We start from the raw sequence: 16,317 nt of genomic DNA, 5'->3' as shown, positions 1-16,317 counted from the left end.
TCCTACCCGTATTATTTCAAAGTCCCGCCTTCTCATTCATGATTTGTTAGAAATTATAACGAAGAGATTGAGGGCGTTGGAAAACCAACCAATCATAGGACAAGAGGACGGATTTGTCGAATACGGGTGGGACAAAAAGCAAAGCAGGTCAATATGGAAAACAACGCCTCCTGTAAAACAGAAGGAAATATTGGAATTTTTTTTGTTGTTGTTGTTGGTTTGTTTAAAAAAATAAAATACTTAAATTTTCTATCTGTAAAACTTTCTGGCTGTAATTCCTAGATTTTGCTGATACCATCAATAATTTTTAGAGTTACCTGGATTAAAAGATGTCCATATTTTATAGCCAGATTGTATAGTATACATTTATACTGTTAGTATTTGTTATTTTATTTTATTTCCCCTATTTTTATTTTATTTTACTTTATTCTGATTCTTAATTTTTAACTTTGTACTATCCACTTGCTGCCGTGGCAAAACTAATTTCCCACTTGTGGGACTAATAAAGGTTTATCTTATCTTATCTTAAAATGTATCTTACACAGTGTAATTTCTTATGGTTTTTACATTCCAAATAATATATTTAACATGACAGGTCCTTTGTTTTAAAATGTAATTATCTCCCTGGTTTCCTCCTGCTGCTCCGGTTTCCTCCCACAATCTAAAGACATGCGGATTAGGTTAACTTGCGTTCCCAGATTGGCCATGACTATTAGCCTCCAGGGTCCTAATTGGACTACACAGATTCCTGGATGGAAATTACCAATTAATTTATCCACATTTCACCAGCAGTGTCTTCTTTCCTGGAAACTATATCTGTTTCTCTCCCAGATGGTATTACCATAACATATCTAGTGATGGGTCGTTCATGAACGATTCGTTCGTTTTGACTCAGATGAACGAGTAGTCTCGGAGAGTGATTCGTTTCTTTTCTTTTAGGCGCGCATGCGCAAAACATAGCAAAACCTCCGTATGTTATACAGTATAAAGGAAACAGAATTGAACGATTCTCAGCAATGAGTCTTCAAGTCTCGAGTCGTTCCTTCTTTTGTCACGTCACTCCCATAGACGCTATGCAGTGCAATAGATTTAAAAGAACGAACGACTCAGATTGGAAGATATAAGAGGTGAGCTGCTCATTCTGTTTATTATAAAATGTCCTTAGTTGCACTGTAATATTTTCATAACTGGAACTATAGCCAAAATTTGTGTATGTAGACGTATTGGGGGTATTTTTGATTGAAAATGCAACATTTTAATTTATTTCTGATTAAATTTCCGAAATGACTCAAAAAAAAAAAAATCCCACGGAGGAAACCCACCAAACACAGGGAAAACATACTCCATGTAACAGAAATGAGGTAGGAATCAAATCCGGACCCTAGAGGTGCACCATGCTGCCCCATTAGTATTAAAGACATAATTTTTTATTATAATTTTTTTTTTAAATAAACCCCTCAAACATATAGTTATTTATTTTGTTTAAGATGAAAAGATTTAAAAAGACGAAACTTTTTGTCTTTTTCACTATTTATTATGGAAATGAAGTTTTTAAGTTGTTAATACCTCCTCCAACGTGTCTATCTCATAGCTATCCTCTCGTGTCCTTTTCCTTTACTCTCACACTTGTATTTCTCTATTGTACTGTTTTAAGTTATTACAATGGGAAAATAGGAGAAAATATAAAATGCTTTAATAAATGAAAAAAAAATCTAAATATACACAAAAAGTACAAACTTTTTATAAACAGTTAGTTGAAATTTGATAGTCATTTATATTCTAGTGGGAATGTTTAGATGGTGTGAAAACCTCTCTTCTCTCTCTCTCTAGACTTTCACATATTTCAGATTCATTACACACAACTGAAGTAGTTCAAGCCTTTTAATTGTTTTAATATTGATGATTTTGGCATACAGCTCATGAAAACCCAAAATTCCTATCTGAAAAAATTAGCATATTTCATCCGACCAATAAAAGAAAAGTGTTTTTAATACAAAAAAAGTCAACCTTCAAATAATTATGTTCAGTTATGCACTTAATACTTGGTCGTGAATCCTTTTGCAGAAATGACTGCTTCAATGCGGCGTGGCATGGAGGCAATCAGCCTGTGGCACTGCTGAGGTGTTATGGAGGCCCAGGATGCTTCGATAGCGGCCTTAAGCTTATTCAGAGTGCTGGGTCTTGCGTCTCTCAACTTTCTCTTCACAATATCCCACAGATTCTCTATGGGGTTCAGGTCAGGAGAGTTGGCAGGCCAACTGAGCACAGTAATACCATGGTCAGTAAACCATTTACCAGTGGTTTTGGCACTGTGAGCAGGTGCCAGGTCATGCTGAAAAATGAAATCTTCATCTCCATAAAGCTTTTCAGCAGATGGAAGCATGAAGTGCTCCAAAATCTCCTGATAGCTAGCTGCATTGACCCTGCCTTGATAAAACACAGTGGACCAACACCAGCAGCTGACATGGCACCTCAGACCATCACTGACTGTGGGTACTTGACACTTTGACATTTCCCTCTCCCCAGTCTTCCTCCAGACTCTGGCACCTTGATTTCCAAATGACATGCAAAAGTTGCTTTCATCCGAAAAAAGTACTTTGGACCACTGAGCAACAGTCCAGTGCTGCTTCTCTGTAGCCCAGGTCAGGCGCTTCTGCCGCTGTTTCTGGTTCAAAAGTGGCTTGACCTGGGGAATGCGGCACCTGTAGCCCATTTCCTGCACACGCCTGTACACGGTGGCTCTGGATGTTTCTACTCCAGACTCAGTCCACTGCTTCCGCAGGTCCCCCAAGGTCTGGAATCGGTCCTTCTTCACAATCTTCCTCAGGGTCCAGTCACCTCTTCTCGTTGTGCAGCGTTTTCTGCCACACTTTTCCCACAGACTTCTTACTGAGGTGCCTTGATACAGCACTCTGGGAACAGCCTATTCGTTCAGAAATTTCTTTCTGTGTCTTACCCTCTTGCTTGAGGGTGTCAATGATGGCCTTCTGGACAGCAGTCAGGTCGGCAGTCTTACCCATGATTGCGGTTTTGAGTAATGAACCAGGCTGGGAGTTTTTAAAAGCCTCAGGAATCTTTTGCAGGTGTTTAGAGTTAATTAGTTGATTTAGATGATTAGGTTAATAGCTCGTTTAGAGAACCTTTTTATGATATGCTAATTTTTTGAGATAGGAATTTTGGGTTTTCATGAGCTGTATGCAAAAATCATCAATATTAAAATAATTAAAAGGTTTGAACTACTTCAGGTGTGTGTAATGAATCTAAAATATATGAAAGTCTAATGTTTATCTGTACATTACAGAAAATAATGAACTTTATCACAGTATGCTATTTTTTGGAGAAGGACCTGTATATATATACATACACACACACACACACACACACACACTACTCACAATAAGTTTGGAATATTGTAAGAGACTTAGTGGATGTCATACATGCGGTGTTTGTTTCACTTTAGACATTTTTGGGATAGGGAGGCAATTGTATTGGGGTGATTGACACACACACCTCATTTAGTGTATTCCATGTAATGGTCTCGTTGTGTACAGGTGTGTCTTATATTGGGGCCAATCCCAAAAGACAACCTTTGTCAATGTGCCATCGATTTCAACATTTTGTGGGTATAAAAAGCTGGTATTGTCAGCAAGTTCATCATTCAAACAGCCATGAACACACGACGTCACTTAACGGACGAGCGGCGCCACCTGGCCATGGCGCGCCTTCGGGTCGGTGGCAGGCGGTCAGATGTCGCTCGTGAACTTTGTGTGTCTCAAAATGTCATCAGCAAACTTGCATTAAGACACAGAACCATATCAGAATCCACAATAACAGGGGCTATGCCTGTTATTGTCTGAATTTTGGGGTAATAAATATTAAACTAATGAAAATGGTGTTTCTTCTCATACATTATTAGTAATATCAAAGGAAACTTTTATTTATTTCATTCAAATTCAGAGCAAATAGGAAAAGCACTCATGTCAATAACTATATGCCTAACTTATTGTGAGTAGTGTGTATGTTTTTATATATATATATATATATATATATACTGTACACACACAGTACTGTGCAAAAGTCCATATTATATGCTGTACCAATTATGTTATATATGCTTATCATGTCTGCATAATTATGTACAAAATCATTTAGTATTTCCATATATAACTTAAAAATTAATAAATACATAACATTACAGGAGAATATATGCATGGCTGTAAAGAAAAAAATATAGTAAAGGACAAAAAACTAAAAACCTAATGTAAAAACATTTCTACATAAAGGAAACTTCTATAAAGAGCAATAAAGAGTAATAAAATAAACAGTCAATATTTGGAGTGAAAACTCATTGCTCACAATCAGGAGTTTTATAAGTTAACATATTAGGTTTTACTAAGCATGCTGGAGAATACAAGTTCTTCTGGTAACTTTGTCACACGCGCTCCTTTCTATTTTTATGCAAATCCCATAATTTACTTGTACCATATTTCTTTCTTTACAGCCATGCATATATTCTCCTATAATCTTATTTTGTATTTGTATTGTATTATGTACTGAATATGGAAGTACCGTATAATTTTGTACATAATTATGCAGACATGATAAATATTAGAAAATAATAATAATAATAAGTTACTTCCTCTTGGATGAGCTGCAGGGGTTTTTATTAAATTAATCATTTTATTAAATGATTAAATGATATTTGTTGCATAAAAAATTAACATGAGAATGAGTACACAGAAATGTTTAACAGCACAATTATTACAAATAAATGCAAAATCTAAAGTCTTTATTTAAAAAGGCATTTTTCTGTCATACATATTTACAAGCTCATGTGTTTTCTGTCCACTTCCTCAGTCCATCATACTGAAAGATATCAGGCGTATTGAAGAGGAGCACATTTTGGAGGATGATGAAAGGATTCTGTCCTTTTTTTTCCCCTCAGCATGCTCAAGAGAGAATCTGAATGACTTCTCTAGCACGCTGTGTCTTCTTCTGTGCGTCTGTAGTCCCGCCTTCCTCTTCTCCCCCTGGGCCTGCCCCAAATCGGACCAAAGCCTCCGCTTTCTGCACCGTGAGATCCCGAGCCATACCCCGCAGCCCTTCCAGGTACGATAAGAGAATGGAGAAATGAGCGTCTGGCACCTGAGACAAAAAGAAAGAGAAAATGTGAAACACGGAGGCGTGGTCTGTGTGCATCATTTTCAGTGAAGGGTATCAGTTACTGGTGAAGAATGCATGGCTTGTGTATCAATCACAGTATAGGATGTGAGGCTTTTATACATCAATATCAGGTGAAGAAAGATGGTATTTTTTTTTTACGTCAGTCCCAGTGAAGGAGGCGTGGCCTCTGTGTGTCAGGCTTAGGTGAATTTTTCGTGACCATCATAGTTGTTGAAAAATAAATCGGACTCATCGTACCTTCTCGCTGTCGTACATATGCTGCAGGAGCCACACTTGCCTCGTCTTCTGAAACTTCCACTCATCTCGCTTCTCGGACCAGCTAAACACACACACACACACACACGAATTATATCAAATCAGAAACACTATCACCCATGTAAGGATACATTATGTGTATACACACACACGCGTGTGTGTGTTTCTCACCAAGTCAGATACTCCAACGCCTGCGTCTGCGCGATGTAGCTTTTGCTGTCCTCCTTCTCAGACTTCTCTTTTTCTTTTTGCTTTTTTTTCTCCTCCTTTTTCAGAATCTTCTTCAGCTTCCTCTCCAGCACTCGTCTTTCCTCCGGACTCAGCTCCTCCTCATTCTCATCCGCATCCTCATCCTCTACGCCTTCCTCCTCATTTATTTCATCCTTCTCGGGTATTACAGGTGGCTTGAATTAAGAGAACAATAATATGTGATGTTAATGAAGGCTCCAGTGATTAGACGCGGGTATAAATAAGGACGCTCTACTGTCGTACTGAACCTTGTTTTTGTGTCTCTTTTTCTTCTTGCCATTAAGCTCTTCATTCTCACGATCAGTTGACTCTGCAGTGTCTACGTAGACAGATTTCTCCTTTTTCGTCTTCTTCTTCACCTCTGTAACAACTTCAGAAACCTCAGATTTCTGCAAATGAGAAACATTCACGTTATTGGAGCAGTTTGAAAGCTCTGACTGGGAAGCTGAGAGTGAGCAGCATGGACGCTTGTCTTCATTTAAAAAAAAAAGAAGAAGAAGAAGAAGCAGCTGTGTTCATAGGTTAATGATCGTTTTTTCTTAATGGAGGGATGCTATATCTACAGCAGTGTCTAAGAGGTTTCCTCCAGACTGATAAACTTACTGAGAATACACACCTATTATTTCTATTTCGCTTCAGGATTTCCTTCTCATGATGTCTCAGGGAGTTTTTCAGTAATAATAATAATAGTACAATAATATATATGTACATATACATACGTACATATGCATAAATATACATTTAAGCGCACACACCTCTGTCTTTTTTCTCTTCATTTTCTTGGCGGGTTTAAAATCCACAGCAGGTCTAGTTTTCCAAATTCTTGTCTTTCAGGACAAGAGGATAATTCTGTTTAAACACACAATACACTCAGTCAGATATGTACAACATTTCAGATGAAATTGTGAGTCATGTTATATGTGCTAAGATCACAGATCAACTTACGATTAAAGAATAATTTTACAATACATGGCAGAAAAATGTAGGGTTGTGACTTTAAACACAGATTATTTTAATCAGTCCCAATGGATAGGGCATGAGAAAACCTTTTCCGTAATATAAATTGTTAAAACATAAAACAAAATATATTCAGTGGTATACAGCGTTGTGCTTACTTTCTTTACAGTCAGGCAAATATTCTCCTGCGATGTTATTTACCTATTAATTGTCAAGTTATGTTTTGAAATAGTGAATAATTTTTTTTTTACATAAGAATGCAGTCATATACAGATAAGATGGTGCCCAAGACTTTTGCACAGTACTGTAGATGTGTTGCTTTAGTGCATACAGTAAATAATCTATAGCCTTTTGCATCAGCAGAAACCAGAAAAGAGTTTCATAGCTTCGCAAATTATCTCATCGCAAGTCCAACCTTACACTTGACAGGACTGGAAATGCTGTAAATGTCACATATATGTTGATGTTGACACTTTTTAAGTTGAGAAGAGTAAGGTTTTATAATATAATAAGAATATGATTCTATAATAATACTCATCCTGACTCCTTATGTGGGAAGACTTCCTATAGCCTGTATCCAGACGAAACAGCTTGTGTCTTCCAGAAAACGTGAATGTATTTTCAATTGTCTGTCTGTCTCAGAGTCTCTCTATGACTTACATGTTAATGACTGGTTCTTTTGATGTATAGGATGTAATAGACACAGGGCACCTGGCCAAAAGCTTAAATATTCTCTTGTGGCTGATAATACATTTGTCCATCTCTTCTGATTGTCCGGGCCTGGCCGGTAAGTATAGCAAATTGTGGTGAACACAACAAACAATAATTATACTTTTAAGTCGTCCTATAACATACGCATTTGGACACTCTTCTTCTTAAACCTAACAAGGAGGCTTATCAAAATATTTAAAATGAAAAAAATCCACATGGACCAAGAACCTGACCATGTAAAAACCAGACAAAAAAAAAAATAAAATAATGATGTGCAAAAACAATTTTGCCATAAACCTATTTAGCCAAAATCATCAGAACATGTACAAAACCTTTAAACCTGGATCAGAAAGAATCACCTCAGGCTTAAAAATAGCAGATTACAACCTAAATGAGTTTTAAACTGCGATGCTGTACCACAAGTCTGTCCTCTGGGGCCATACTTCATTTCTGTATTTCTTAATTATGAATGCAGTTTATCCTGTTGTGAATAATGAACTATAACTAATAGTGCATAAGGTGCAAGGTAAACATTTCTGATATTCATCCTGTACTTTTACTAATTTACATTCATAATCTAAGTCATAACCTTATAAACCATACACTTATAGCAAGTCAACAAGAAATCAATAGACTAAAACATTAAAAGCCCTAAACAATTTTAATTGATTAACGAAAATTGGAATTAAAACTGGCATTTAATTACAATTAAAACGATATGATCCTGTGTTTAAGGCTGTTTACATTACCCTGCGCGTGCTCCTCGTGCGGCAGCGTGTCCGGACGTTTCTACGGTTACACACAGCCGCGGATTCTGATTGGTTGCCGTTACTTCCGTATCATTTTAGAGAGTTGACGAATTTTATTATACATTTTATTATCGTCACTGCAAACATCATCGCGCGCTATTAGTTATATTTATTAGTATTAATCTTGTTTTATAATTCAAAATAATAATAATAAAATTAAACGGGAACGCTAGTGTTAGACAGTTCTCTCCGGACGCATTTTAGAGTGGCACAGCATGTGTTTGTTGCCCGGTCACCTGCTCAATGTGAAAGAGAGAGACAGACAGAGACATGTCCACATCAGGACGGTGTGTGTTTAAGCACCTACTGCACTATTCTTTAAGTCCTGGACTGTTCAAATCGGATGTTGTGAGGTGAGTGAAGCTTTAATTAGTAATCTAATCATTGACATAGCTTTTATATTAAAAAAAAAAAATGATAAAGATTTAGCTCAGTAAGATCACTGCATCCCAAATGCCTTTCAGTAGTGATGGTGAGGTGAAGGTGGTGAACTCTCTTTTCAGCCAAGAGTTTCACCAAACGGTTCATTTCATGAAGCTTCATTTAAGAACTCATTATACTGACCTCTAGTGGACAAACTATGTGTAGCAAATATATGCGCAAGCAGTACAGTTAATAAATATAGACATGCAGCTGCAGTAATGTTGCACTCATCAGTGACAATCGTGTGTGTGTGTGTGTGTGTGTGTGTGTGTGAGAGAGAGAAAGAGAGAGAGAGAGAGGGAGAAAATTCACTGTTCAATGGAAATCTTTATGCACATAACCAGCATCTCCAAACAGTTAAAAATTAAGTGAAGAACGAGAACACATTCGGCCAAAACATATTGTTGGTGCTAAAAAGTGTCTGATCTCTTGAAAAAGTGAATTTTTAGGTAGGATTATATAACACCATTTTTCATAGTAAATAACGCTTCTTATCTCCCGATCCATGCCTCGTTTTTTGTAAACATACCTACACTATTATATTTTTATCAGATAAAAAGAAATACAGTACAATGTCCTTTTATGTCTGTATTTTTTCGTAACATTTTTAAATTCAAATCTTTAACGATCTTAACTGTCATTCAGATTAAACTTGGTCAATTTAGATTTCACATGAGAAGCCATGAATTTGACATGGTTACGGACACTACAGTTGTTGTTGGTGGTGTTTTTTTTTTTTAATATTGAATTTTGTACAGAATGCATTTAGCAACGGTTTTACAGGTCATATGCTACTAGAAGCTTACACCAATTTTATTGTCAATATGAATAAAGAAATATGAATAACCAGCATTTTAAAAGATTATTGTTTAAAGCGAGACAATATAACACTGAAAAAAAATGGCCATTTTGCAGCACATATAAAATAATACCTTTAAAACGCTAAAAGTTAGCAACTTAAAATTTTGGGGGAAGCAAGATTGGTCTCTTCCATATTCCATAAACCTCAGAAGAAGGTTTTTTGGCATACACACATTTTCTGTATTATATTTATAACTTTAAAAAAAAAAGCCTATAATCAGCACCAATACTGTTGTATTGGCCAAAAGGAAAAGTGAAGAGCAAATACAGAAGCTAATGTTGTTTTCCTTCTGTATTTTCAATGGATTGTTAGATGTATTCATGTTTAGATTTATAATTATAATTCTGAACATGAATACATCTAACAATCCATCGTTTGGAGTCTTTGAACAGAATCTATAAATTCACTAGTCGGTGTTCAGGATTCAAAACACAAATCAGTAATTAAAACCTCCAACAATGATGATAAGGGAAGGAAAAGAGAAATAAAAAACTATATACAATAATGCTAGAGAGTGTGTGTGTGTGTGCATTTTTTTTGTGCATTTTCCTTCGTCGTGTCTTGGAAAAGAGTAAATGTAAAGTACAGATTTGTCTGCCTGGATCATTCTACAAAAATAGTGAAAGTGCTGTCACTTAGTTGATGCCAAAATCATTTAAATGAACATTTATAAATGTCACTTTTATCATACATGGCAGTGAGACTTGTCATCTAAACATTTCAGGAGATTTTTATCACCAAAATTCCACCTTTGCTGTAAAAGGCTCTTCCACAATAAACCTCTTTGCACACTGATGATGATGATGATGATGATGATGAGTTTATTCTTTCCTCCCCCTCAGGCCATGCGCTACACGATCTTTGTCTCTCACGTCACACCTCTGCGCCAAATCTCGTGACGCTCCAGGCAGCGGTGATGGCGAGGAGAGCGTCTCTCAGCCCATCAAGTTCTCTACGAGTAAAGCCAGCCACCGGACATGGAAGGTGGAGCGCTCGATGGGCAGCAGGTTTCAGCGGCCGTGGTGGCAGGTCCTGCCCCTCAGCGTCCTCACTGTCGGCTTCCTGCTCTGGTGCGTCTTCCGGCAGGAGTCTGACATCGACCGCACTCTGGAGAAACAGCTGTATGAACATTTACCCGGGTTACTGAGCACGGACGAGGAGGAGGCCGAGGAACTCGAGAAAGAACCTGATGGTGGTTCGAAGTGAACACGAGTTAATATTATGTGGACGTTTATTTTATACATGTTATGATTGTATTGTCATTGCTTTAGCATCTCGGTCATGAGATTGTGGAACCTGTCTTACACCAATACACCATTTTTTATATTGGCTGAATGTTGCAACTCCCAGTGTAACACGGTGCAAGCTACATGTCTTCATCACACACTCACCAAAAACTGCCATGCTGTTCAGTATGTGGTTTCTGACACTGTATGAATTTATAGAAATAAACAAATGGACCTTACAGAGCAAAAAGAAACGTCAAGTCATGTGCTAACAATGGTGTGAACTTTTAAAGATGTACCTTTTGAGATAGGAATAGTTCTGATAATAATTCCGTTATGTTTATTTAAAATTTAGTTACGGAACTGAGTTCCAGTATTGGGTTTAATAGACGTTCCACAAAATTGTATGTAAATATAAATAGCTAGAAAAAAAAGTGGTGTTTGTTCCCGCCTCTGTGTGTTCTCCCCGTGCTGGGTGGGTAACCTCCGTGTACTTGGGTTTCATCCTAAAGTTTACCCAGATTAGGCTGACGTTTCCAAGTTGAGGGTGTGTGTGTGTGTGTGTGTGTGTGTGCGCATCCTCCATACCTCCTGTGACCCTGTACAAGATAAGTGCTATAGGTAATAAGTGAATGAGTAAGTGGTGTTTGTTAATATATGTAAGATTAAAAGGATTGCCAATCTGCATGGTGTAAAAGCAATGAAGCACTGTCGGGTCATGCTGGTATTAGAAAATAATCAACGTCTGAGATGTTACGGTATCGCCCCTTCGCATAAAGGATTATTCCGTACGTACAGTGTGGTATATTTGTACTATAACTTCAGTCATCACTTAGTTTTCGGCAAGTGAGAACACGACCACCGAGCCACCAATGGCCCCGTGTAACGATGGGTTAATAATATATAAAATATTTATACAGACTGAAAAGAAATTGAGGTAACTCGTCATTTTAATACGTCCACGTCATAAACACTACCTGGATCAAAAGTATGGATTCATACACAAAAATGATTTTAAAAAGCGATCGTTCCACAAGACGTGCAAATTTTTGTAATAAATTTTGACTTGATAAACGAGTGAGTCTTGATTTACGATCATCGAGTATCATGTAACACATGCGCTTCTTGTTTTGACCGAGGCGCCACGTGATCACAACTGAGGCCTAGAGAGAGCTGATTGGCCTTAGTGTTGTACTTAGTGCTCCCACATTAATAACGGCTCTACCGCCAATCAGGGGTGTCTGTGAGCTCACGCAACCTGAAGGAGAGGATAGCGCTGTCCTGAGTGTGTTACGCGGCCTCCTAACGAGTGAGTGAGCAGTTGCGAAAAAATGCGGTCGGCTGGTGTCTCATGGTTTGGAGGAAACTATTCGGCGGATAGTCTTCAGCCCTCCTGACTGAGCGGTAGTGGTGGCCTTAATGTGGAAGCCCCCTATTGATCGGGAAGAATTAAACACGACTAAATTAGGGAGAAAATCTAGGAAAAAAAAAAAAAATACATCCTCTGAATCTGACACAATAGTCTGCAACACTGATGCCCCGCAGGGATCGGTCCTGGCTCCGTTCATCTTTACTGTGGACTTCGTGGACTGAAACTGCCTCCAAATAAGAACTGGTGGTGGACTTCCACAGGCACAAACACATCTATCACCAGTGAACATTCAGGGAAAGTACATTGAAAGAGTGGACTGGAGCACTGCTGAAGACCTTTTTGGACTCTGGTTTCCTCAGCCATCTTCTATAAAGTGGTTTGCTGCTGCAGCAGCGTCTCTACTGCAGACAGGAAGAGACTGGACAATCTGATGAAGACAGCGCAGTTCTGGGGATTCCCCTGGACACTGTATAGGAGGAGGCAGATGGTAGCTAAGCCGTCATCATTGCTGGAGAATGACCCTCACACCATGTACAAAACTGTTTCATCTCTGAGCAGCTCCTTCAGTGACAGACTGCTACAACCTAAGTGTGTGAAGGAGCAATAACAAAGGTCTTTTCTCCCTGCTGCTATTAGACTGTACAGTACAATCACAACTGCTCCCAGTGAACCACTCACTGCACAGTCATTAGTACCGTGATATACTTTGGTGCACTATACTGTTGTTACAATATAGTTATATCCTAAATATAGCTACATTACCTCATGATATAGTTACAATATCTTACATTTTTGTGCAAAAGTAACTGCAACATCTGGGGTAATTTAATTGAAGGTTTAATTACTGTAAATATTCAATGTTTATTTCTGTAGTATTTAAACATGGTACTACTTTGTTTGCACCTTGTTCTTTGCTGCTGTAACAGAACGTTTCCCACTGTGGAACATATAAAAGGTCTCTTATACATCTTATGAAGTAACTAAACCAAGTTACTTGGGGAACAAAACATCAAAATTTTGGTCCATGGCCAGAGAACCCCCGACCTTAATTCCATATTAGGATGAGGTTTTAATCAGGATGTGGCCCACGAGTTGATCAACAGGTATGCCAGGGTGAATTCCAGGTCTTTAAAAAAAAAAAAAAAAAAAACTGCAAATATTGACTAACATCTGATAAAAAGAACCAAAAACAAAGATGACTTCATGAAAATTAATTTGTCACTCAACCTGGTAATTGCTGTACATAGTTTAACTAACATATTGGGAAATTGTTCTACTTGTTGCTGTATCAGGAGGAAAATAGGGAACAATCTAGACCAGCAGTGGATCCGACAGCACCAGGTATGCAAGCATGATTAGGATGAGCCACATGTCATCCTCTTTAAAGGTAAAAACTGCATGTCAGAACATTCTTACCGAAATTTACATTCATCACATTTTAACTAACATCCACCACAATCAAGTGGACTTAAGGTTGAGTAAATAAAATTATTGCGTGTATATACACATTCAAAAAAAATTGTAGTTTGTCAACAAAAAAAAAAATAATAATAAAATCTCATCTTTAAACCTTAGTGAACCAGCTGTTTGACCTGCAGGAACTTAATGTGGCTAAGTTTGCACAAGGACAAACACACAATGAGGTAGTGGAAAGTTTATTTACAACCAGATGGCCACAATGAAGGAAGAGAAAGAAAAGGAAAAAAAAAAGCTACGGGGAGGAAAAAAAAAAAAAGAAAAGAAAAAGAAAAAAAAAAAAAGCACACATCCTAATAAATCACTATGTAGCATGCATACTAGAGCGCACAGGTAGAGGTATACTAAAGTCTAAAATACAAACTTTAAAACCCTGAGAGGAGCTCCCGGAATGTTCTGACACCACCCCCTACTGCAACGCCCAAGAATTACAAGACCACCCCTCCCCTACGATCACTACTTTTATATTTAAAAAAAAAAAAAAAAAAAAAAAAAAACACCACACAAATAGAACAGTACAAAATTAAGCTTAAAAACTAGAACAAGCATGTAGTCGAGTGTAAGAACCCTGCCCTACCCTCCCACCCTCCCCCAAAAAAACAAACATTAAAAAAAATACACAAACAGAACAATTTTAAGCACGCTCGCCACGGATTCTCCGGGCCAGCTGGATGTCTTTGGGCATGATGGTGACACGCTTGGCGTGGATCGCACACAGGTTTGTGTCCTCAAAAAGACCCACCAGGTATGCCTCGCTTGCCTCCTGTAAGGAAAAGAGAATGTTTGCCAAGTCAAAAAAAAAAGTTAGCTGTTAAAAAATTGCCACATCTTTGTAAAAAAAGGTAGAGAGGATGCACATCAAGATTACTGGTTAGCATCTCAAAACAGCAAGTGATTTTAAGTAAGGATTTATAGTTCAGATCAAACTGTTTTGTTTAACCTACATGGCCACCATGAATATTTACAGACGATTATATAATCTGGTCAAATGCTGATCTGTGATGTGATCAAATTACTTGACCACATGTACATTACCATTTCACATCCATGTCCAAATGCATACAAAGTAAGGGGGAGGGGGGGAGAAATAAAAAAGTTATTACTCCGGAACTGACCTGCAGAGCTCCGATGGCAGCACTCTGGAACCGGAGATCCGTTTTGAAGTCCTGGGCGATTTCCCTCACCAGGCGCTGGAAGGGCAGCTTGCGGATCAGCAGCTCGGTGGACTTCTGGTACCGACGGATCTCTCGCAGAGCCACAGTACCAGGACTGGAGAAACATGAATCAGTTGTAAGAATCAACACTTTAGCACATACACAAACCATCCTTGGGCTGATTAGTTAAATCAGGAAGCCACAAGCTTTGAGGCTTACCGGTATCTGTGAGGCTTCTTCACTCCACCAGTAGAGGGCGCACTTTTACGGGCAGCTTTGGTGGCCAGCTGCTTCCTTGGGGCTTTGCCTCCGGTGGATTTACGTGCGGTCTGCTTGGTACGTGCCATTGCACTTGTACAGTTTTCCTCTCAACTGTATACACAAGAAAGTTCATAATTATACACCTCACTTTATATATAAAAAAAAAAAGGAACAGCTTTTACATAAACTCTGACATCGATCGAGACAATCATTTTATTTTAACAGGGGACATCATGACAATTATATATACATATATACACATACATAGAGCTCTGTTTTAGATTCAAAATAAACCCGCGTTTTCCGTTCCTTCATCTGCATCCAATAAACCCCGCCCAAAAAACAGCACGAACCAAGTGAACTGACAGCTGAACTAACCAATCAAAGCGCTAGATTCAGAATCAGGCAACCAATCAGAGTTAAGAAGGCGTGCGCTAGGGAATACTACTAGATGAAGAGTGTGAAAGTAGCGCGCGCGCGATGTGTAATAACGGATCATTTCCCCCCCTCGTGTTTAACGTAATGGTTTTATAATCTGCTTAAGACACTTGACAGTGCCAATAATTCTAAATAAATCGATCATAAAACACAACGTTTAATTTTTTTTTAAGTGTACATGGTCATTTCGGTAAAATAAGATTAAAATCCACCGTGGCCACCATTACGCGATGTTCAGCACACACGTCTGTAACCAACATGGCGTCTACTCATAACAACTACAGCCGCCTTCCTTTGTTCAATTTAAAAGAAGCGGTAAAAAAAACCCGCCAACCAAAAAAACCTCACTCACATTCAGTAGTAACTGAATTAGATTTAATGAATAAAGATTAAAAACGTCTAATAAGTGACCTATACCGTCTAATAAGTGACGCAAACACTCAACCTAAATCGGCTTGTTGCTAGCGCCGTCTCGCGCAGCCAAATCCCCGCTCAGAAACACCGCCGCTTCTCCACAACAATCCCAATCTGTAGTGCTGAAACCATCTGTAACAACGATCCAGAATATTCAAATTTTCCCTTCAAAACGCAAAGTTCAACATGAGCGCTTCACCTTCACGAAAACAGCTTAAAACATGACTTACATGTATGTTTCAAAACCACGGTCGACCCAAAACACGGAACGTCGCTTAGGAAAGCAATTGTGTCCACCCCCCCTTATTTATAGTACTAAATGACGTAATGCGGAGCACGCTCCGCCTCCCAGCTCTCTGATTGGACAGATCTGAACGATTGCTGCGCAGAATACCGAATCAAATGAGTTCAGTGTCTAAATCGACTTTACCTGAGTAAACGAGTCGCGGCCAGATGTGTGTGGTTCATTTTCTTTTCTTGTCACCTGTCCAGAAGCAAAAAGAGTCACTCAGGTTGTGAATCATAA

The 16,317-nt window shown here is 38.3% G+C and overlaps 3 protein-coding genes across 3 annotated transcripts; 1 reads left to right on the top strand and 2 right to left on the bottom strand.

Moving 5' to 3' along the window:
• Positions 1-4,772: 4,772 nt before the first annotated feature.
• On the bottom strand, positions 4,773-8,184 carry LOC128520619 (uncharacterized protein C7orf50 homolog). Its single transcript, XM_053494939.1, has 6 exons — positions 8,106-8,184; positions 6,444-6,537; positions 5,937-6,077; positions 5,611-5,843; positions 5,422-5,503; positions 4,773-5,145 (listed from the first exon to the last, which is right to left on the bottom strand). The coding sequence occupies exons 2-6, from the start codon at positions 6,462-6,464 to the stop codon at positions 4,951-4,953; spliced, it is 672 nt and encodes a 223-aa protein (XP_053350914.1). The 5' UTR covers positions 6,465-6,537; positions 8,106-8,184; the 3' UTR covers positions 4,773-4,950.
• Positions 8,185-8,365: 181 nt separating this feature from the next.
• On the top strand, positions 8,366-10,936 carry LOC128520797 (protein CCSMST1). Its single transcript, XM_053495194.1, has 2 exons — positions 8,366-8,518; positions 10,293-10,936. Exons 1-2 carry the CDS (start codon positions 8,436-8,438, stop codon positions 10,654-10,656), a joined length of 447 nt encoding a protein of 148 aa, XP_053351169.1. The 5' UTR covers positions 8,366-8,435; the 3' UTR covers positions 10,657-10,936.
• A 2,751-nt stretch (positions 10,937-13,687) lies between these two features.
• Positions 13,688-16,094, bottom strand: h3f3d (H3 histone, family 3D). Its single transcript, XM_053494617.1, has 4 exons — positions 16,022-16,094; positions 14,898-15,050; positions 14,640-14,793; positions 13,688-14,287 (listed from the first exon to the last, which is right to left on the bottom strand). The coding sequence occupies exons 2-4, from the start codon at positions 15,023-15,025 to the stop codon at positions 14,159-14,161; spliced, it is 411 nt and encodes a 136-aa protein (XP_053350592.1). The 5' UTR covers positions 15,026-15,050; positions 16,022-16,094; the 3' UTR covers positions 13,688-14,158.
• Between the last annotated feature and the right edge of the window lie 223 nt (positions 16,095-16,317).

This window comes from Clarias gariepinus, chromosome 4, assembly GCF_024256425.1.
Source record: "Clarias gariepinus isolate MV-2021 ecotype Netherlands chromosome 4, CGAR_prim_01v2, whole genome shotgun sequence".
Taxonomy (NCBI): Eukaryota; Metazoa; Chordata; class Actinopteri; order Siluriformes; family Clariidae; genus Clarias; species Clarias gariepinus.
This window is presented reverse-complemented; position numbering and strand designations above follow the sequence as displayed.